Raw genomic sequence first — 23,523 nt, forward strand, 5'->3', positions numbered from 1 at the left:
ATAGATAATGCGCTTAAATCTAAAAACTAGTAAGAATAAATATATCAATATGGTGTGATATGTGCTTCACGACAATTTTGATGATGAAAAATATATTTAGCCTACATAGTATAATACTTTATCTATATATAATATAATAAGTCTCTCTTGATATAAGTAGATATTAATACCGATATTTAAAAGTCTGAAATTTAATCGCGCTTTTGATATTTCTGATCGCGTTTAAAATATTCCCGATATCCGAATATAATTGCACTTTAATGCACGACACGATGTTTGACGAGCAACGAGCATGTTTTCGTTGATCGCGTATATGTGATGCAGCGGAATCGCTATAAACCTCATAAATTCGCTACAAATGGCTTACAGGTTTACCTATAAAAACATAATGGCGAGACTGTCTCCTTTCATCGTCCTTTTTCATCGAGCATTCGGCCTATCGATCCGTGGAATTTTTTTATTGCCACTGTCCCTCGCAGCGCGATCCCTTCGTCAGCTAAAAGAAAGTAAACATCGTAAAAAAAAATTCGCACTCAACGAGTGTTTGCTCAGGTCCCACGAGAGGAATATCATCCGTAGAAATTGGTGACATAACTTCGAGATCATGTACTTGTTGTTCATCAATATTGAATACGCTACACGTCACGACTCTCGCATTTAATTAAGTTATGTTTATATTTGAAATGTAATCGAAAACTCGAAAACGGGACGTGATAATGGAGCGACGAGGACAGAGAGAGAGAGAGAGAGAGAGAGAGAGAGAGAGAGAGAGAGGGAGATCCTGCATATTTAAAATAGCCGTGTAAACGAGACGAGTGAACAAGATCTCAAATATTGTATAATTTCGCCGGTGGAATTTCATGGCAATGATGAAGAGAGCGGACGAAGGGTCGCATAAATCCGGCAGGCGAATGGCTTGTGGGCTCATCGCGAAAAGCGTAATAGAGAATTCCGCAATTCGGATGCTTATGGGGCACTCCGACGGAAAACGTTAGTGTGGCTATTGGTATCGACCGCGCGGGGCACACACAGACGGGGTTCGCCCCGTGAGCTTCTAAATTATTACGCAGTTTTGGATTTAACGGAGCCAATGGCGAAAAGGACGCGCTTTGGCTCGCGTCCGCGAAGTCGTAAAGCTACGAGTGTGCGCTTAACTAGAAAGCTCCCGGGTATTTTTCCCGGCGATCCCGTCGCGCGCAGCGCACTCCTAGGCGGCACAGCGAGGCCGATTTACCATTACGGAAACAAAGAAAATCAAAATATCTTCCGCGAAACCATCCACCTTCCCGGAATAATCTAGAAACTGCGAAAGGTCGAACTCCGTTTCTCCGAACGCGAGTCGTACGTAGCCTCGTAAATGCATTTGCTTCCTGTTTTGCGGTGGAGTTACGACGCTGCACAGAGTCAATATTAATATAACGTACATTACCTCGTAACAGTCGACGGTATTTTGATACTAGAGTTTTCATCATATAAACACTATCTATTTTCGATATCTGATTATTCTCGATATTCTACTAAAATATTTTCTTCGTTATTTCTATAATGAAAGGAGACACTTTAATAGTAATATACATTCCCCTTCGTAAAGCTCCATAAGACTATAATTTTTTTCACTCTCTGTTTGTCTGTTTGTTTTGTTAAAGTGTTTTATTAAAAATTTACTTAAAATGTTTTAATTATTTAGACATTAAGTGCCTTTGGTTAGACAGAATTAATCAATATTCTCACGGCTTCGAACGCATTAATATTGTTCTATTTGCAACGACGATTAACGTTGTTTTCCTCGAAGATTTTCTGACGGATTAAGTCGACGGGATAAATCGATCGCCGTCTATATATAGAGCTGTGCCTCGGAGGTCAGGATTAGTAAAGTTCAGTTGATGCTGGAGCAAGCCCTGGGGAAGGAGAAACGGTCCCTAAGCGAGTGATAAAATTCCTTTCCAAGTTATATTAACGCCGTTAGTCGTACCCACGGTGCCCCCGGACGAACTTTAATCGTGAATAATGAAGGAGCCCGGCGGCGATTATTTTTCTCGCAGAAGGGACCGACGGCATTAGACGCAGCCCTCGAACTTCGGCGCGGAGCCATTTTTTGCAGTTCCCGAAGAATCTTTGTCAGGCGGGAAAATAGACTTGGCTTTCTTGCTCGTTGTTTGATTCTAGACGTACTTATCGTAAATTATGGTATTAAAGATAACTAAGGAAGCCCCCCCCCATGCACTCCCTCCTTTTAATTTTATGACTGCGGCTTCAAAAGTCGATTCACTCAGCGCAAAACAGTTCCTAATTCGCTTAGTTTCCGCGCACTATTTTTTCATTGAAGGCTTGACATAGAACAGGCTGTAAGCGCTTTATTCTTAAATTTCTGTATTTAAGAAGCGGAGATGGACACTAATTTAATTGTCCGCTATACGAAGAGGCTGTTTATTAAGATATGTGATTGCCATATGACGTTAAGAACATATTTCTCGATGGACTATATTATACCGCTACCAGCGTCGGCATGTAACAAACGTTCTTAAAGTAGCTTTATAGAAGGCGAATAGCTTCATTTGTAATAGCGTCAGACAGAACCGTCGCTCCTGATGGTAACCGTTAGGGCGAATAATAAATTGGCAGACAATGCCCGAAGGAAGATACCAAAGTGCACAAAGAATGCTTGCGTCAGCTATCATTTTTAGCTTGCAGGCGGAAAGAAAAATAATATAGCTGTTCAACGCTGGTATAATTTATACTCTCGCAGAATATCGTACCGTTTTCAATAATTAATATTGTTGTTGATGATTGCAGAAACTTATTAAAAAAGGTGCTCTCGATAGTGATATAATAGTATCATGCAATATGCAATAATAATAAGAAAAACTAAAGCAATACGAATTGAAGATATAAATATCATTTATGCGTAAATATAATGGATGTTAGAAAATTAAAGTTACTGCAAAATTGCAATTAATTAAGAAAGCGAATGACAATATGTGAAGTTTAAACACGTTGAATATTTCTTATTTGTCCATCGTCTGCCTTTCGCTCGCATTACGGTGTTTTTTTTACGTTTTCTTTGACTATAACAAATGTAAAGAATTTTATTATAAAGTAGGAAACAATGGCGTTGAATGAAAATGGACGGTCTTAATCGATTCCCGCAAGAATCGATAATCGAATTTTTGCAAAACCAAACAGACCATTGTTTTATAACATTGTTACACTTGAAACTTTATACATATACAGTACGTATTAAAATTACGAACTATTATTTCGTGATTATTCGCTGTACGAAGCCTTCGTTCAAAGAGAAGTCGACAGGACGAAGGACCCAAAGGAGACTTAGCCAGAACGGGGTGCTATAATTTCATTTGTGTGGTATAGTTGGTGCATAATTCCTCGCAGTGAGTAGCATAACTTTGTACTCTCTCCAAGGAACTGTACCAAACTGGCACAGCCTACGGGAGAGCATCAACTTCGCAAACTCACGAGTAGTTGCGTTGACGGCGATGTACTTTCCCATATGGGGATGCTTGACTTCTAAAGATAATTTCTGCAGCATTTGCGGACTGCGCAATCGCCTCAGACATTTGTCACTATACTTACAAGTAGATTAATGTATTGAAAAAAATTTTTTTGTTTTTTATATCATGCGATTTATATTTTGTCTAATCGAGATATTGTCGCATGCATGATTTCGATTAACATAATTTATGCGAGCTTTAATTATAGCTGGATAAAAGTGAAGTAATTTCGATGTGCCGATAATTTATAAACTCGTTAAATTACATTATTCTGGCGATCTGTTGTGTTTCTTTCTTACGCAGGACGGTGAAAAATTTCTCCTCAAATATTCACTAACAATAAGTATTATTCTATAGAAGTGTGAAGAGCCTATTACTATTAAAGCGATATATATCATCTGATCGTAATCGGTTTCCTTCCCTCCCCCATCTTTTATGGCTATTAAGTTTAAGCCACAGTACCCCGCCCATTGCTACCATCGGAACCATGAGTGGCTCGGCGGGATACTTAAGTCGCTTCAGTCTCCTAACAAGCCCTCTTGTCTCCTCTTTCAGACATGCTACGAGATGGAGAGGTACCTGAAGGACGAGCCGAAGTTACAATCGTACAAAAAACTCCCCACGGAACTGGACACAGCGCCCTGGAACCTCTTCAGGGCACCATCGATCTCATGGACGACGTCCACCGGAACGAGCGCACAATTCGACGCCCCAATCAAAATGGAAGTATGTAATCAGCCGACAGCTTACAGACTATTTACCTGCCTATCAAATTATCCCAGATAGATCTTCCTGTTCGAACTCTGATATATTATATAAATAATCTTTATTTTTGTTTATACGTTACTCCCCTATATGTATATTTAATACAATACTGACAACTGTGTTATCTCCTCGGATTGTTCGAAAGAAGGGATTTATATTTTTAAGAAATTAAAACGCTTTTCTTCTTTGTAAATCAGGTGACGACGTCAGACGAAAGAGATCCCCTCTGTCTGGACGACATTAAATTCAGTCCTGGTGATCATAACGAGAATGGCCGCGATAGGGATCTTGATCGTCACCTCGACTCCTTATCGATGTCCTCGGCGAGTTCGGCGTGTTCAGCACTGTCCTGGGACAGTTCACCCTCCCTGTCTTGTACGGCGCTTATTCTTAAAAAAGAACCGAGCGAAGACCTTGAGGAGGATGAGGAGCATGAGGTATGTATGTTTATATTGGCTTAGCGATTTCGACTAATAATGTTTCACTTGGAATTTGTGATAGCTACAAATCCACGCTTGATCAGAAAAATAATTAATCACGAATAAAAATACAAAGTTGAAATATTTTTTTATTTGTTTTATAACAGTAAATTAATAGAATATTTTCGAAAAATTCTGACGGAATTTTTGTTCTGAAAATTGGTACCGGATTTTATTTCCAGAAAATATTTTCTAAAATCCAATTAACTTTTGTAAACTTTAAAAGTTAATTTCAGCGTGAGAAGTCTGAAAATCGCGGACGTTGTAAATAGCGTCCGATTTATTTATTGTAAATACATCTACTGTTTGTGAAGACAACCGCATCTTTCCAAATATTTTTTCAAATTCGACTAAAACCACTTTCCCGCAAATACAATTTCTGATTCAACGCGCAATGTTGCATCGACGCAGCGAGACTGAACGTAACGAGTTCGCAAGATCGCGCGATATCGATTCGATTCTCATCGGTTTATTTGTCTGCTGCAAACCCGTCCGAGTCCAATACAATCCCCGACAGCGACTCACGGACCATGCAATCAATCCCGTTATGTTATTAATCGTAATCTCGTTGCATAATGCGCGCAATTTTGCCGCCGCAGGAGATCGAGGAGGAGGAGGACAGCGGGTGCGAAAGTGAAGGTCAGATCCTGACGCCGCCGTCGAGTCCCGGGTCGGGTCAAGGTCATTCCAACTCCAGTCACTCGTCGAGTGGGAGTTCGATGCTCGACGTGCACAACCTCAACCTTCACGGCACGGGCGGGAGGAGTGCCATCGTCAGGGTTACCGCCGGGAACGCGCAGGGTGTCGCAAGGTAAGTGTCGTAAAACTCGCGTTTTTGCCCCGCTGAACGATCGTACGTACGCTCTTCCTTTTTCCGCGTTACAGTGATGAAAGGTCGGGCAAAAGAAACGTCCGCTTCTGAACCAGCGGTTTCCTCTTTGACGTTCTCCTCTCTCGTTGCTGCTATTCTTACTTAATGAAAACTTAATTGCCTTTAGAATTGAAAGAGTGGCTAAACGCGATACTTGCCCTACGAGAGACGGATGTGCCGTATAGTTAGCGTTCTCGCTCGGAAATTATCTTGATTAACTGCAACTGGCATTACCTGACATAAAGTGGCCGTACTTTCCGGGTCGACTTATCCCATCCAATTCGTTCCCGGGCAATTTTCTACGGAATTTACAAGAAAAAAAAGAGAGACGCGGGGTCGTTGAAAAAAAGTTGACGTTGTTCGGGAAGTAGCCTCGGAACGTTCTCGCTACGGTCGGGGTAAGAAACTTAAAACAATTCGCTCTCGCGATCCATCATTAACCCGTCGCCGGAATTGCGCTCTTCTCGATTCGCTCGCGTTTCTTTTGAAAGCACGAGACGTGCACCGATTACTCAACATTCTACCGATCACGCTACTCGCTATTTCGCGCGTGTTAAACTCCGGCCGGGGTCTCTGGCAAGTCCCGTGACACGCACGGGGCTCCGTTTTACGGGATGTCGCGCCTCGACAGCGCGCAACGAACTAATTACAATGAGGCTAAAGTACCGGCCAAATGAGAGCAAGCAAATCGCGTTTTTGCAGACTGATCTCCGTCACGGCGAACGGCTTCCCCGCGGTAGCCGGCACGCAACACGCGCACGCGGGCGCAACCGCGGCCACGACCACCGTGGCTAACAGGCACCACGCGAGGAGCAACGAGCACAGTCCGCCCGACACGAAACGCAGGATACACAAATGCCAATTCCCCGGGTGCAAGAAGGTGTACACCAAGAGCTCGCATCTCAAGGCCCATCAAAGGACGCACACGGGTGAGTGAGCTGATACAGCTATATCTACCTAATAGTTGATCTCCGGTCTGCGTGTATCGAGGTTGTCGATAAATTAGTCGGCTCAAATCGGTCACCGCGAGATAATCCGATAGACTGCCGCGACACGACACGTGTGAATACTGTGAATTCAAATAATTATAGTGGTAAAGCTGAACTATGATTAGTTCGACGAGTTACGCGTGATAAATACTTGCGCGAGTTTTAACCAATTTTTCAAATCGCTGCCGGATAATCCCCGCTACGGGGAACAACGGGAGTATAATTAATTACGGGGCCAAATTAAGAGTGCTTCGTTATTCGCGTCGACGCGCTCGCGAGATGGCATCTGGCTGACGAAACAAAGCAGACAAATGTAGCGCTCATTCGCGCGCACTCTGACGCATTTATCTCCGATAGAATCAAAACATCCGCCCGACATCGCATATTTCTCTAATTGGCTATTGTCATTTTTGTGCTCTTTTCGCAAATATATTCTTTCAAAAATGAAAGGGGTACGTAACGTACGACGAGTAAATTGAACTTGTTTAGCGTGTTTTATTTAACGTATCAATTTTGTAGTATTATATTGTCAATTTTTGTATTTCTATCTGACTTTTCACATTAACTTCTCTATTCTTTAATATCAACAAAAGCACGTCACTTATTGCAATTACGAAAAATAAGCCAGTAAAATTTATATAAATTTAATATAATCAATTTATAATCACCTAATCGTTAAAAATAATAATGACGAAATGGCTCTGTTAAGATACGACTTACGTCAATTATATTGCAATTTTATCTATGCTCGCCAGTATATACTTAATTGGTATATACTAATTTACAAAACGATCATTCTTCGTCGATTAAAATTTTTATGCTTCGATAAAACGAATGAAGTTTCCTTCCACCTTAAAGAGTGGCAATATCTGTCTCATTACTTCCATCCACGTTGACGGTGCGCGTCACTGTCCGAACGCGATATTGCCATGGGTCTTCGCGCTTTCCTCCCTCCGATCCTTTTCGCGGTCGCTTGCGGTGAACGGTGGCAGGCGGAGAGATTGTAATTAACGAACTCTCCTTTCGCCTTTCTCTCTTCTTCCAGTGCGACCTGTCCTCATCCTCGGACTCCTGCTCTTTATCCATGGTTTTTGTCGCGTCACACTCAGGCCCTACGGTTTTCGCCAGTCATACGTACGGTACCCTGCGGTACGTGTCCTCGTCCTTCTACGTGCGTATAGTTTAGGCACGGTCCCTACACTGTGGAAATGACGAGAAAGAAGGAGAGAGAAAGAGGGGGAGTGGAGGGACTGAAAGCGAGGGTGGTAATAAGGGACGGGTTGGCCGGGACGCCTCCATCCTGCACCATGGCAGGTACGTCGGGATTGCTTCTCGCGGATCGTTAAGCAGAACTGCTAACTACGGGATTATGCATACTGCGGGACTCGTCCCGCAATTATGACTCTGTTATGAATTCGTCCTGACACAAGGATCCCCCTGTCGGCGAAACGGCTGCGCCAGACGACGGACGGCCGCGACATGTACGACGGCTCGTCGTAGGACGTTTATCTCGAGACATTTACGGTGAAAAAGGTGTAAAAGCGCACTGTGCCCTCAGGTACTGATTCGCCCGTCTTTTTTCTTTTGTTCAATCTGTACTTCACGGTGTCACATACGAGTATCGAACGTATATGCTTCGGAAACTGAAACGCCTCTCTGTCGCACAATGGTTTTCTTAAAATTCTTTCTGTTTTGTATCCGCTTATCGTCCTCATCATAAAATAGTCAATATGCAGTCTTTGTATGTCTCGTCTTGTAAGAAATTGAATAAGGCGTAGTTATATCGTAGAAAAAGTGAACTATAGTCAGTGAAGTATTCTGTACTAGTATAGTAATTTGTTTTTGTTAGATGACGGTTCTTCAAAAATATTTTCAATATGTATAAATAATACTTTTATAGATATTAAAAAATGTTTAAAGATGTTTTTTTCATACTATAGCCATACATAAATTATCCAATCAATTTTATTCAAGAAGCATGTTGAACTGAGAAGACATAAAAAAATTTCAAATATATAAGCTTCACGAATCTTCTTTGAATATTAAGATAGAAACAATTGCGCGACTATACTTCCATACTTATTGATTACATCCATCCGCTGCATGAGGAGATTTCCGCCGCGATCTCGTCATCGAAAAAGTTCGGCGACACGCTCTCTGAGAGTTCGCCGCCAGGAGAAAAACGACCGCACCGAGAAACTTCGGGGAGCGGAGCTTTTCGCGGGGATGGAAATGGCGGGTAGACTTTGATCTCACTCGACGGAATCTAATTACCCTGCGTACAGGACTTCGTGGTAGCGAGACACGAAACGAAGCGAGTCGTCGATCGCGAGACGACAACGTGAAGGTTCGTTACGAATTCCATCGGCGAAGTTTCCCTTCGGGAAGGGGCTTCTCGATATGTAGATATTCTGAGAAGGATCGGCGGAGATCTAGTCCCTTAGTCTGATCTTATATTTGACGACGAGGACGAGGACGAGAACGACGACAGAAATAACATGCCCATCTATATCCGTCGGATCACATTATTCTCAAAGACGGCGGACTTGGCACCGATTCTACGATGCGATCCGATTAAACGACTTAGCAATCAACGTATCCACTTGCTAATTCCTTTCTAACGAAGCGACGAGACGCGTCATCGCTAAATACCAAGTATGACCATCGATTTATCAAGATTTGATTTTTGCACGCGAAGCTCGTTTAAAACCAACGATCTCAGCTTGCGCGAGAGAAAACGTTTTGAAATATCTTGAATCTCGCCGGTTCAGCACTTCGTGATAATTTTACATTTTTGTCTGCGTTACGCACCGATGCGAAATGTGGTTTTTCACCGGCCGTTTAAATCACACTGTTTAAACCCGCAAGTTAATTAAAACGTTTAACGGATTTGGGCCTTTTGCAAAGAGGTTAATTTGCGCGGAGTGCAGCGTTTCGCGAACGGCCGCGATTTTTCACTGTCACTCACAGCGCAGACAGATTTACGCGGAATTTGTGTAATGCGCGATGAGAAGAAAGCCCTACGTAGTTACGTTAATTATAAGTCGTAAAGAGAGAAAACCGGGGGGAAGACTGGTTATGGGAATGATAATACCGAAAGAAAAATCCTCCGCGGATAAACTCTTTGTTCTGGCCTCATAGTATCTTCGCGAAAATAAAACCGGACTAATTCTTCTTTTTCATCGTGCTTATCCTTCTCGCGTATTAAGTTCTTGTCCGAGCGGTTCCTTTCTCTCGCTGCGCGGGAGTGTTGCAGGACTCTCGTATCCGATTTTCCCACGGGTGTCAAGGAACTATCGATCGCCGTTCCGCAGCTTCACATCGGCTGTATATATAGCGTCGAGAGAAAAGAGGAACGGAAGGATAGGAAGAGAGAGATTTCCAATTACAGGGACTTTCCGTTCTGGAATTCCATTCCGAACGTCATTGTTCTCGCGTCGCGCGCCGCGGACAGGACTTTGATCCTTCGACGATGCGAGAGTCCGATCGCTTCGCCCGGGACACTTAACAGTCCTTCACTTCGTTCTGGAAAGTGGATAGTCAACATGTATGAGAAAGAGCGATTTTATTCCTTCTTTGACCTCACTCGACAATCGCGCGATTTCGCGCAGGAAATGAAACGTTAGCATTCCTCGGTCTCTACAAGAAAAAAATAGGAAAACATTTGTTCCAGAAGGAAACCTCTATCGGTACGCATTGTATAAACGCTTGATAAATTTATTAAGTTATCAAATACGCTTATGCAAATAACGAAATAAGATAATTTAATAAAACCGATTTTCAATGTCATGCAGAGACTGCACCTTTTCTTATCGCATTATCAAAGATATATTTTCCTCTATAATATTTTTGAGTGCGAAGAATGGAGAAGACGAGAATGGGGATATAAATGACTCGAAGATGATAATACGTATTTCACGTATATATATATTCATACACGATTGAAAACTTTGCTTTAACGGATCGAGGGATACGGGAGAGGCAGTTGCGATCGAAGGGAGTGAGCCCCGAGATTACGTACGGAGATCGAAGTAGGTCAGCCAAAGTATAATAATTTAACATGAGAGCGCTTTAGAGACGCACAGCTTTCCGCGATCTTAAATCAAACGAAGAATGGAACGAGCGGCCCCAGGAACTTATTTATCAACGTAACTCGCGACGATGAATCCGCGCTGTCGAAAACAGTCTGCTTATATACATTACTTTTGCATTTCTCCTTAGACGTGTCGGTGTATCCCGCGAACAATGGGGACCCGAAGGTATCCAGCGTTGGTAGGGCGGTATAATCGAATTAACCATAAATCCAGCGCATTTCCGCGCAAACGGATATCCGTGATTTATGCCTGGCGAATGGTCCGAAGCGCGAAAGAAACGAGCGCGGCGTTACAATCGCCCCGGTTAAAACATTACAATAAAGCAAGAAATAAATTTGCGAAACGGTGGAACGACTTTCTTAAGTTTCCACCGTTTGCATAGGAAATATATTGCTTTTCTTTTACAACATTAATTATGTCGCTACTTGTCGCTACGGTTGCTACTTTCTCTCATTTTAATATTTGGATTATTTAAAGTATAATATTTATGTCGATCTCGATATGCTCATTAAAAAAAGACTGATTTACGAGATAAGCGCAACAGTTGTATGTAAAATATACATAAATTCTTGGCAAAAATATAAATAAAAGTAATCCGTAATGTATATATAGACGATATTAATATATCGATGTGCATATTCCTCGTCTACATTGCTTATGTGCGATATGGGCATCGGACGATATCCTCAGCGCGTGATTTACGCGGCGGTGCCATTTCGCATATAAACGAGCCTGTTATTTGTCGTCGCAGAGACACATCGTATGCCGGTGCACGCAGGAACAACTCGCGTCGCGACGGTGATCCGAAATTTGTCGGTACATTGATTCGAAGAGACGAGCGCGTTTGCGGGGGCATGGTAAGCGGCACGTCGTCGAGCCCCGTAACTCCATTACTAAAAGTTTCTGGTCGCGGTGCATCGCGGTAATGCGATTCGTAAATAATGGTTCGAGAAACTGAACTCGGCGACACACCGTCCGCTTTCTTCTTCGTTGTCGTCGTCGTCGTAGTCGTCGTATTCCCGCGAGCCAAGTGCATCTGCGCGATTGAACACGTCTCCTCTTACGTTTAAACCGCAAGCTCAAAGTCTCAGCTGCATCTCCCGAGTTTCCCCCTCTCCTACGAGAGACCGCAGGCGCCTGTGGTTGTAAGTGATCTTCCCCTTTCCCTTCTATATTTCGTCGATGTTAAATCTTAGATGTTGCCAACGTGCCGTGGTGTTCCAATGCGATACACGGCACAGCCATCGATTTTCGCAGCTGGAAAGTCGCAACCGGATCGCGATCGTGTACCCGAGAGAGAGAGTTAGCTTCACCGCTAAATTTAGGTCAATCGAGGTCAACGAAATTAATTCAGGATTAATTACACGGGGGAAGTCGTCTATTTTATATTGGAGCGCGTTTTATCGCGAACGAACCGTTATGGGTGCACTGGAAGTTAATCGATTATTGCGTGTAATTCGAGTATCAGTAGCAATAAAACGCTTCGCGATTCTTTGAAAAGCTTTGTTGCGCCAAGTCAGTGGAAGCGAATCGTTTTCTTTTTTTTTTTCAGACTTTATTTCTAGAGATTCGCGATGGAAACTTGCTGGCGAATCTGGATTGCGCGTATGTTGTAATAAAAGAATACCAATAGGAACGTTTTATTGCAAACACGATGTTGATGCTTTCACGTTACGTTTCGAATTACGAAATATTTGAACGAAATTGGCAGGCTGCTTTCAACGATATCGGTAATAGTGTTCAATTAGATCCTAGTAGAATATTCCGATGTTTGTATTGGCACATCGCGCAGATCATTTCCTCGATTACTTACGTATTATTTACGCAAAAGTTTGCATAACGTATATATTGTACACGCGCTCACCCCGAAGCGACTATGCGCTCCTCTACGCACACATGTGCAGCACACACATCGATTTGCACCTCGGGCACTGTTCGAAACACATGATCGCGCCAAAGTTAGACCCGTCTGCCGCGACGGGGGTTATGTACCGCAAACAATTGGAAACGTCGTCAAAGTTCTCGCTTCGGTTGACAGCGTAACCGCACTTCACAACACGCGAAATGCGAATCGCATATCCGGCAGTTTCGCGACACGCGATGAAAATCTTTTATACATGCGTCACGGAGACGAGGTCTCAAAAAGTGAGGCTGTAAAGGGTCTCGCGGAATTTTTATATCTCTCGACACTTGCGATATCTCTTACTCGCATGCGTCATTTTTTATTACCTATACGATTATCTGTGGTTTCGTGACTTTATGTTAATGGTAAAACTAAAAACCTCTGTTTTAAATAAATTCAAAGGAAAAGGGTAAAACATAAGAGAATCCCTGTGCGGACGATTATATAAATTATACAAATTGTAATTGTCTTGATTTCTGCGCATATAATTTACATACGATTTAATATAACGAAAAATAATAAATAAATTGAAAAACGTGATCGATTCCCGAGTGTGCGAGTTTCTTTTTATTTTACCGCGTTTTGTTTCGCACGCCCATTTTCACCATGCGATACTTCCGGATGAAATCTCTCATTTATCATTTCTATAACGCTGCTATCTCGTACCGGCAAGAACAACGTCGTTCGCAAAATCCGCCTGTTCAAAACTGAGTATGAAGCGATATCGCGCTTCGTAAAATTTCCTCTCGGACCCCTATGCGATCCTCGAGAAGGATCCCAGACTATCCTCCCCGAAGTGGAATGTCGAAAAAAATAAAATGTCATCCCCCTTCGTAGGTAGGGGTAACTGCGCTGTTTTCCGCGGACCCTTTCTTACGTCGGGAACGTCTAGCCGGTCGTCCCTCGAACGATCTATCACGCGGTCCTGTAGGATGGTCTCTGATATATTAAACGCTCTCACAACAAGAAACTTCTCCTTGCCAAGTATTTTTGGATGCAAACCAGAATTCGGTACTCTAATCGCAGAGTAGTTCACTGAACATCTCTCTCTTTTTCCCCGGTAAAAAATTAACCATGCGTTTCTTTAAAGCAGAAACGATCCTTATCGCGCAATACAATATCTGTCGAAACGTTCAATATTACCGAATGTGCTTTGTTTATCATTCAAGCGGGTCAATCTCGCGATTGCGTTCGATTGAATTTTCGCAAATGCGTCGAAGGCCTCGCGCCATTAGATACCGAAAGATTTCGCGCGTAGAACACCTTTGAATATGCAAAAGAACCCCCCCCCCTCCGCCGCTCTATCAGAAAATCTCATCTCCTTCGCCGGCGGGGGCAATGAAAATCTTTTTGTGAATAAAGTACAAGCGTATCTTCTCCTTTATAGCGCACAATATTTCTTGAAAGGAAAACCCTCTCTTTCTTGCTCCCACCGTTTTTCATTCCGACAACAGGGAGGTTGGTTTCTATCCTTGCCTTGTCCTGCAAGAAAAAAAGAGGGCCGTGCTCCGCCGAAATTCGGTATGCGAAAAAGAAACGGGTGCAATACGTCTCGTAATTTGATACGCGTCACTACGAGGAATTCCTCAGATTGCACGCGAAACGCGAGGTGCATAAAAGCGACTAATGTAAAGTACGAGTACTATGCTGGCAGTGCCAGAAAATCGTATCTCTCTTCCCAGGGGGCATGAAGCAAAATCTTTTTGTAAAAGAGATACCTTGCATTTCCTCTTTTATAGCGTACGATATTTCTCCGAAGAAAGCGTTCCTCTTTCTTACTCGCTCGCGGTGACGACCGTTTCTTTCTGAAAAGATAAGTTTTCAACGTATTTCCCCCTAAAACTGGAATTCGAGAACAGAAAATGGAGAATTTATTCGTTCAAAGTCGTTGCCTATTTGTAAGATCGATAAAACACGAAAAGTTATACGTTGACATCGCGTATAGCGAGAAATATATTAAGCCGTAGCAAACTTATTTGACATTAAATTCTGAGAAGGAATAACGGAAGTGCGCAACATATGTCGTGATCGAAACTTCTCAGTTCATTTCTACTTTGCAGTTCGGTAAAAAGCCCAATATCGTAAAGAGTCAATTTTCCGCAATCATTGGTTTTACGTAATTTAGAATCATTCGACAGCCAAGTTATTTCGCGGTGCCGAAATTCGATACGTTTCTGTCCCGAATAGAAGTTTTCTATACGACGTCGTTTCAAGCAAAAGTAGATCGATCGACGGCCGTCGATCGCTCGCAAAGTTCATTTGCGAGTAACGAGAAACGTTCGTGAAGGGAACTCGTCTGCGAAGTCGCTGGCGATAAGTATCGCGGGGGGGAAGTAACGCTCGAGCCCGCGACTTGGTGAGTTTTCCAGGGAGCCACGAGGAAAAATCTCGAGTCGGCCGTCCCTCGAGCGATCCGTCACGCGGGTGCTCGCGATGGCCTCGGGTATTAGACGCGCGCTATTCGCCGAAACGTTTTCGCGCAAAATGTCCTCGGATGTAAAAGGCGGACTCAGGGGCGGAATCCTCGCCCATAAATTCCGGTTGTCCTATCCCTCGGCGACATGACGGAAGGTACCCTATACATCCTCGCCGGCGGCGGACTTAATAAAATGCAAAGACGACGAGCACACGTTGCCAGGACGGACTGACATATCGACGCAATACCGACCCGCCCGCCCGGACCCCCGCCGGTGTAACGTCGTCGTCCTTGGCGGGAGGGAGGACATAGAAAAATCGCCCTTCCGCCGGAAAGAACGCTCTGGCATACCGTATAAGGCGCGACGAGACGCTAACTTCGTTATTCACGAGCACGCGAGCGTGCCGCGTTTTTAGACTTAGGACGATTCGGTATTCCGACTCGTTTACATGCAAAGGTAAAAGCCGATATTTTTGCGTGTTTCCTGACGGCCTTCTCTCTGCGAGATAATGTTTATTGGGATAAGAACAGAAGGGTAACACGTGCTCGGCGTAATAATTTAAGTATCGCACTTTTAAAATTCTTGTGCGCTTGAAAATTACCTTTTCCAGAGTAGTTTAAGAGAAATTTTAAAAAATTAAACCAGATTTGACTTAATCAGATTTATGTATCATACTGTGAATTTATTGCAGTTAATGACATTCGCATTGGTATCTCGATTCATGCTAAAGTTCTATGAATAAAAAGTAGTGACGTAAGTTTGCGTTATTAAGCTGATGAAACGGAAAGTGCACAGGCACATTGTCGCTTTGATATCTCGACGATTATTAATTTAATTGTCAAGGCTGCGAGTAAAAATAATTATCAAGGACATGCACCGACGCATTGTCATTTGTTTTGTCAGTTGCATCCGCTTGGGCAGATAAAGAAGTGCAGAGGGATGAAAAAGAATGCGTCGGGGATGTTTTAACGGAGTTAAGTCTACTTGTTTAATACCGCTCTATTACGTGGAAACGGCGAAGCACCGTCGACAACAAGGCGAGTTATACGATAATAAAACGCTGATTACAGGAACGTGCATTGTTCTCTAATAATAATATTGCTTATATCGCATATGCAGGATCCAGTTATCAAAACGAGACAAAACGGCCTCTTCAAGGGCTCATAATTGCATTACGTCTCGTTTCGACGAATTTCTGATATATTTCGCCAATCGAAGCTATTGATGATTTTATGCGTTATATTCATGGTAAACAATATCTAATATGTTATGCGTTTCGCGCAAGGTATAAACTAATCGCATTAGTTTCGTGGCGTTTATGTATAACACGGTATGCAAACGGCTGAAATCATCAACCCGTCTAAATCTATTATATGCTAGCGTAAATTAATGACTTAACGTTTAACGTTGCATGAGAATGTACGTCGACAAAAGCTGACTATGGCAGAATGGCTGCTGCAATATACCGAAAGTAATATGAAAGTAAGTTTTGCAATAATCTTAGTATCTTTCCTCACAATTCGCTTCTTTAAAAATTAATTTTAGATTAATTTTTTATCTTTTCTGCACATAGGTAATTATTCTAAAGTTACTTGTCATTTATTATTTTTGGAAAATATTTAACGTATTTTTTTTTTAACTGAACCAGATACGAGAATCCAAAAGATTAAACATTAAACGCAAAGGCATGAACCATGGTACAATTAATGCGTAATTTTCTCTCGTAGAAAATAATTTCCGCTTTATCTCTTGCTATCAACATAACGAAGGATGGGAGAAGAAGTAAATGTATCCCGATGCGCGCGCTTAAAAATATCTAGAACGACGCGGGCGAGGGTGCGAGTGCGGCTTTCCATACCGCGTCGTTTAGCAACATTCGTTGTCGACACGCGCGAAGGGGACGAGAAGGTGGGACGAGACGAGAGAGTTTAACGCGTTAAGCTTGTTTAATATGGCTTTATTACGTAGGTGGTAACGAACCGCCGGGAGGCCATTATGCGGCGATAAAATGCGCAATGCCCGTTGCACGTACCTACATGTCGTTTCGCGTGTATTCCGACCCGCGCTGTGATATGCCCATGCGCGTCGAACGGGCCAGACGGGGCACGCGTTCGCGATAAACGCCTGCGGTCGTGTAAAGCGTTACGCCATGGTCGCCATGGCTACGCAAAATTTAATTCGCCCATGAAATCGAACATTACGCGCGCGCACGCGCGGTCGCGCACGGGATTTTTGCAAAAAAATTTCGTTAGCTCCGCGAGCGCGTACGCTCCAACATTCGCGTATACGCATTTGTTCTTTCTCTCGTTTCCCGATGGTTCCTCGAACGAACAATCGGCTCCTCGTTATCGTACAGTGAGAGCTATGACAGTTCTCGTTACTGAGGCTGCAGCGATAAGATGCTATTGGTAAATATATGGGCAAAAATAGATGTTACTTCGTTAAATCCTATTCGCAATGTTAATAGATAAAGAGTAATATAACAGTTGTTTGATTTTTCTTATTTATCCGAATGTATACAACAATAAATATTCTGTAGGTAGACTGTGGCGTGAATTCAATGTAGATCGATAATTGCAATCACGCTGAGTCGACACCTTGTGAAACTTTACCGCCGAGAGACAAGTGTCCTCTCGTCGCCACCGCGATCCAACAGTCCGTGGAGTCGACGACAATTTTTCTCTTCGCCCAGCCAGGCCACTTGTAATACATGCGCCGTCGGCACCTTCCACTCCGTCGCGGTTTATTCTTATCGTCCCCGGAATTTCTCCCCGACGCAAGTTCGCAATTCCTGCCCTCGCGGAGGGGCCCAGGCGGTACATTCGTGTCACCATTTCTCTAGCTGGCTGCGGAGGACAGCGAGACGGCAAGGGGAGCGGATGGTATCCGGAGGTTGGTTTTCTCGAAACGCGCGAGGGGCGAAAGGGTGAGATGGATGAACGGTGTGAGGTACGTCAAGTACGTGTGCCGTATTTTCCGCAGAGTCGCGGCCTCGTAGAATGTCGGGTGTCGTTGGCGGAGGCGCCGGAAACAGTCGAGGGTGGGTGCAGATGGTGGAGTAACGGGGGGGGGGGATGGACGGATTTGGTTATGCGTCGCCACGTCCCGGCTGGATTTGTCGTCGTCACCTCCTACCGGGGATGAAAGACTCAGTGGAGAAGAGGGGTTCCCGCTAGTACCCCCTCGGAACAACTTTGAAAGAGACCGAAACGCGGTGTAAATTTTTTTCCGTTCGTTCCCTCTTCCTCCTCCTCCTCCTTCTCTCGTAGGATGTGGAAAGTCGTTCGGGGAAACGTCAGTTGCACCAGTCATTGTGATTGCGTAGTCGAGGGCAGGTGTAGGCTTTCGAAAATTTAATTATCTTTTATACATATATATTTTTTAAATGTTTCTTTGCCAGAAAAACTAAACTTGCAACTATATGTATTAATATTTATATATTTAGAATAAGTCTATATTGTGTTACGATGCAGAGGACAATATATCTTTGCAAATAAAAAGCTAAAAAGATGCTTCTTTCTACTTTACATTTCTTTAGAACGTAATATCGGTCACACTGTTAACAACTAAGAAATGATATTAATTATCGTGTAAACACACATTAGTGGATGTTATTGGGATGTTTTAGATTACATAGTTTAGTATCTTTTCCATTTTTTTTTTAAATACTGATCGTGCGCGACGCGCGGAAAATGTCTTCATCAAGACATGACTGAAATCACGTTGCAATCTGTTACATCTACTTTTTCAGGCGCAGCGCGTTACACGGATGAGAAAACACTACATTTAAATTACAACCGTGCCTTTTATACGCAAACTCGCAAACAGAAACAGACACGGCAATCTAAAAACAGCACTTTGTGGAGTTGAGGATTCCGCCTCTTTTTCGGATTTATGAGAACCGCGGGAGGGCAGGCGACGTGTTAAACGTTTCTCTTCGGGGTTTTATACACACATTTGTATTACTTTTATCTCGACGGCGGTGTTGTGAAATATACTCGCGCATCAGTTCCTAGATGCAGTCGGATATGCCCGACAAATTTCGTGCCTTGACAAAAATAATAGAAGATCGTATTTCAGTGCGAGCTCAAAGTACTTTACAACGGACGTATCTAGATCGCGACAAGAGACACGTCTGCACGCGGACACTCGGAAAGTTTAAATCAGGAAGACAAAGCCCTCGCTTGTAGCCTTTTTGCAGAGCCATAATTTTTCATTACTCCTTGAGAGATTTATTCACCAGAGATAATCTACTATTTCGTTTATTACAAATGTTTTGTTACATAAATATTCACGGATCTTGTCTTCATATTTCGAGATGCGTCATAAATGGCGGAATTAACTCGTATGTGCTTCTCAACTTATCTGCGAAAGATTACTCGACAATCAAGAATATTATCCGATGCACACGAAGAATTAAACGAAAGAGAACAGTGCGCGGGTCGGTATTAAAGCATATATGTAAAAGAAATCGTTATTGCGAGGTCGATGAATCGTAATACCTACGTCGGCGAGGGCGGCGCGACGCCAGTCACCCTTTCCCCGACAGGCCACGATTTACCAGCTGGTATGGGGTTCACAATACGTTCCTGCCTCTGATTCGACCCTCCCGTCCCTACCTCAACCCGCTTCTCTTTCCGTGCTGCGAAACTCCCTCAGCTTGTTAATCTCGCTAACATCGCGCCACAGGTGGTGACCTCGTATTGTCTCTTCTCCACCGTGGCCTCATCAACGTCAGCCGCCTTCTATATTACCGAATAGATTATTTACGGGCTTAATAACACACGGTATCTCCTTCCGCCTGACGAGGCGGTAACGCGGTTCTCCGTCTCAGCATGCAGTCGCATCACACGTGTTTTTCGGTCTCTGATTTTTCTCTCACGTGTCGTTAATCAGCAGCGGGCGAACACGGGCGGATTTTTCAGGGTTATATAGGTTTTTAAATCAGATTCAATCGCCGCGCGAATCCCAGGGGATTACCTCGGATTTGCGACACGGGGATTTGTATCGCCGTCCAACCTGTGGTTGCTATTGTGCCGACAGTTGGACACGATTCCCATCGCCGGCGTTTCGTCGCAGTTAACGACGATTAGATATACCACTCATTGTCTTTGATAGTCTGTTTAGGAGGATAATAACGTCCAATTCTCGTATCATCGCGTGGAAATCTATTGAATCGCTCTTGCTCTAAGCTTATGCCTATCGCGGTACGTTTACTGTTCTACGATCAAGGAAGCCCCTACGGTGCCTGGATCGTAACATTGAACGAACGAGCTTTCTCAAGTAGGAGACTGATACTCTGTGGTTCCGCTTATCTCTGTACAAACGGCGACATTATCCAGCATCATGTTCTGCGCAAACTGCCGATTGATAATGGCAGTTTGCCGAAACTAGACATATGTGATTTATAGCAAATTCGGTATAATGTTCCACGGTTCAGAAAGATACTAACTCGTAATCTTCTGAAAGCGAAAAGATCTACTTACTATTTATTACCTACTTGTAATTTATTATAAATTTGTAAATTAAAAGCTTGATGAAGAGTATTCGCTGATTTATCTTTAATATTAGTTTTTGTTAATTTCTGAAATCTATGAAATTTTACTTTTTTTATTTTGTCTATTACTGTATTAAATATGTTACAAAATTATTATTGAACTTTGTATTACTTCTAAATCTTATTGAAAATGTCTATTTATTTTTGGTATCAATGATATATCATAAACATTAAAATGCGTTTTACACCGATTAGAATTTCATGAACTGACTCATCGAAAACGTTCTACGATCACGTGGGCGTTAAAATGCGTCTTACACCGATTAGAATTTTATGAACTGACTCATCGGAGACGTTCTGTGATTAAACCGCCCTATCGGATTTGCTAACGTGGCTCCTCTTTTCTTCTGTTTCAGGGGAAAAGCCGTACAAGTGCAGCTGGGAGGGCTGCGAATGGCGATTTGCGCGTTCGGACGAATTGACGCGCCATTACCGCAAGCACACCGGCGCGAAGCCGTTCAAGTGCCGGCATTGCGACCGATGCTTCTCCCGCAGCGACCATCTAGCTCTCCACATGAAGAGACACGTGTAATCAATCGTCACCGCGAGCGGTCGCAGCCGTGCGTCGCACTCCGCGGTTGAGACCGTCGAGACCTCTTCCTCGTAAAAGATCGCGGAGATCTTCATTTGCACGGCGAAATTCACGCGATCTAGCATTTTCCGAGGTCACCTAGTAGTACGCTGCAAGTAGAAGGCGATTGAGTATCGAACGCCTAAGCTTGATGAACAAACATCAAGAGAGAGAGAGAGAGAGAGATTCTACGAAAGTAGCTGTATTAGGTATTCGAGATTCGTCAGACTCCGTCATTGACGGAAAACCCGTTTTCGAGGGTCACTTGAGGAGATCGATGATTAGCGAGACGCTGTTTGGAGACAATCGAAGATCGAGTTTATGTCTAAAACGATCGACAGGGACGATTCGGAAGAAGGCTTGATGAGCAGTCAGATGAACGTGTTATAGAGTAACGCTTCATCGAAGTCCAAAGAGTCACGTGCATAACGACGTGCATTTCCTGCGAAATGCTCTGTAAGATCAAAAGGAGAAAAATAAGTAAATCAACGACATTTGTCTTTAAGAGCCAAAGGAATCGCGCGAGACAAATTTTCGATCCCGTTAACTCGCGCGAATTTGAGGAGACGGAAACGTCGACGGTCAGCAGTGATCCGGAAGAGAGATTGCTACCAATGTAATATAAAAGAGGGGACCTCCGGGGAAGTTGCCGAACAAAGAAGTCGCCGGGGAAGTCTCGCACGAGAGACGTCAATCACTGCCAATTCGTTACATTCTAAGATCAGCGCTACCGTCGAAGATTTCAAGCTGCGACTTTAGCCACCGGAGGTCTTCGAGAAGCGAGAAGCTGACTGGAGAAAGCCTAAAGTTTTCGCCGATCCTCAATGGCGCACGGCACGGGTGAATGTTCATTCGCGATAAAAAAATAAATTTGGCACATACACACACACATACATACATACATACATACATTTTTTAAAATTGCAATTTTTCGACGTTTTAGAACATTCTGAACACATTCAGAATTTTTTTTTTTTTTTTTTTTTTTTACGAAAACAAAACTTCCTCTATGAGGAAGCAAAAGAGAATTGTAATGTTAAATAAAAGACACACACCCGCTCCAACTATATATATAGTATATGTATCGCGGAACAAACTGTTTATCTTTTCCAAGACGAATCCAACGGGTTGTCGCATTTACCGATATCGAGATGCGCCCGGGTATCGCGAGCGCCGTCGCGCGTGCACTAAAAAAAAATAGAGAAAAACGTAGATTTCGCGAGGACAATAATGCAAACTGTCGGTGCCAAACGTTATTTCCTTTCTCTTGCTTTTTCTTTCAGGAACTCTCTGCGAAGACATTCGCGACTAAAAACATGCACGTGGCGTTCGCAATACCGCGCCGGCGATATCTTCCTCGAACGTAGGTATCGAAACCGCACTCTCACGCAGCCGGAGAGTCGAGGCGGACGCGACGCGTGGTAATTGAATACGTGATTTCGACCAGTTTCGGACGGCAACGAAGATTCGCTGTGCCGGGTGCTAATCCTGAATTTACAGTGCGAATTACAACGCGGCTCGCCGCCGATTCCACCGCCGCGCTACCGCCGCCCGCTCGCAAAGAAGCTTATAAATGCGGGTTTCGCTTTGCTACTTACAGCTGATTTTTACTAAAATGCCGACGCACTCTAGCTTTCAGGTAATCTACTCGATCGTCATTGTTGACGCAGCGCTTTATTCTTACGGAAAATAAAACTTACTCAAATTTTGCGTGCTTGCGTGGGGAGATGTAAAGGGCTTTGTCTCTCGTGATCTTTTCCGACTGTAGACATTGTTCGAAACATGCGCGGGTAAGGGGATCGTTCGACGAGACATTGATCATCACAAAAAACTCAACAGAATACAAATGATATATATTTTTTAATATTCTCGTCATAACTCATTGAAACAATGTAGATAAGCAAGTATATTACGGGCTGTATAATCCGCATAAGACTTTCGTATACGCTTTTCACGCAGCCGAATATCTCGCGAACGATTCCCCGCCTCGTGCATGATCCACGGCATACAATCGACTTTATTATCTTCTATTCGCGAGCTGATCTACCATAGCTGATATTCATCAGCGAGAAATTGCTCGTCTCGCTCGTCATCGATCTGAAAGGTCCCGATATTTAATATATCGCGCGTAACAGAATAATCAAGTATCCTGGCAAGAAAGGAAAAAAAAGTACGAAATAATCGAAATCGTTGCAGCACGCACCTATCAAAAACCGAGAGAAGGTGGAAACTTTAAGAAGACTAATCTTACCTGATCGTAAGAGGCAAAATAGCCAAGATGAGAAATAAAAAATAACTAAATTTTAAATGTTCAGTGGCCAAATAAATTAATTGATACGCACGTAGAACCTAAAAATATACCGTACCT

The 23,523-nt window shown here is 43.3% G+C and overlaps 1 protein-coding gene across 1 annotated transcript in view; it reads left to right on the plus strand.

The window, feature by feature from the left end:
* The window catches only part of LOC112462475 (Krueppel-like factor 6), a 315,191-nt gene extending 293,108 nt beyond the window's left edge, over positions 1-22,083 (plus strand). The window contains exons 2-6 of the mRNA XM_025028273.1: positions 4,065-4,235; positions 4,472-4,711; positions 5,353-5,564; positions 6,327-6,553; positions 20,941-22,083. Of these exons, the coding sequence (XP_024884041.1) occupies positions 4,065-4,235; positions 4,472-4,711; positions 5,353-5,564; positions 6,327-6,553; positions 20,941-21,116 (1,026 nt within the window). The 3' untranslated portion in view covers positions 21,117-22,083. The remainder of the gene's footprint in view (positions 1-4,064; positions 4,236-4,471; positions 4,712-5,352; positions 5,565-6,326; positions 6,554-20,940) is intronic.
* Positions 22,084-23,523: the final 1,440 nt, after the last annotated feature.

The sequence above is a fragment of the Temnothorax curvispinosus genome, unplaced genomic scaffold (assembly GCF_003070985.1).
Source record: "Temnothorax curvispinosus isolate PA1 unplaced genomic scaffold, ASM307098v1 QBEX01012454.1, whole genome shotgun sequence".
In the NCBI taxonomy this organism is placed as follows: Eukaryota; Metazoa; Arthropoda; class Insecta; order Hymenoptera; family Formicidae; genus Temnothorax; species Temnothorax curvispinosus.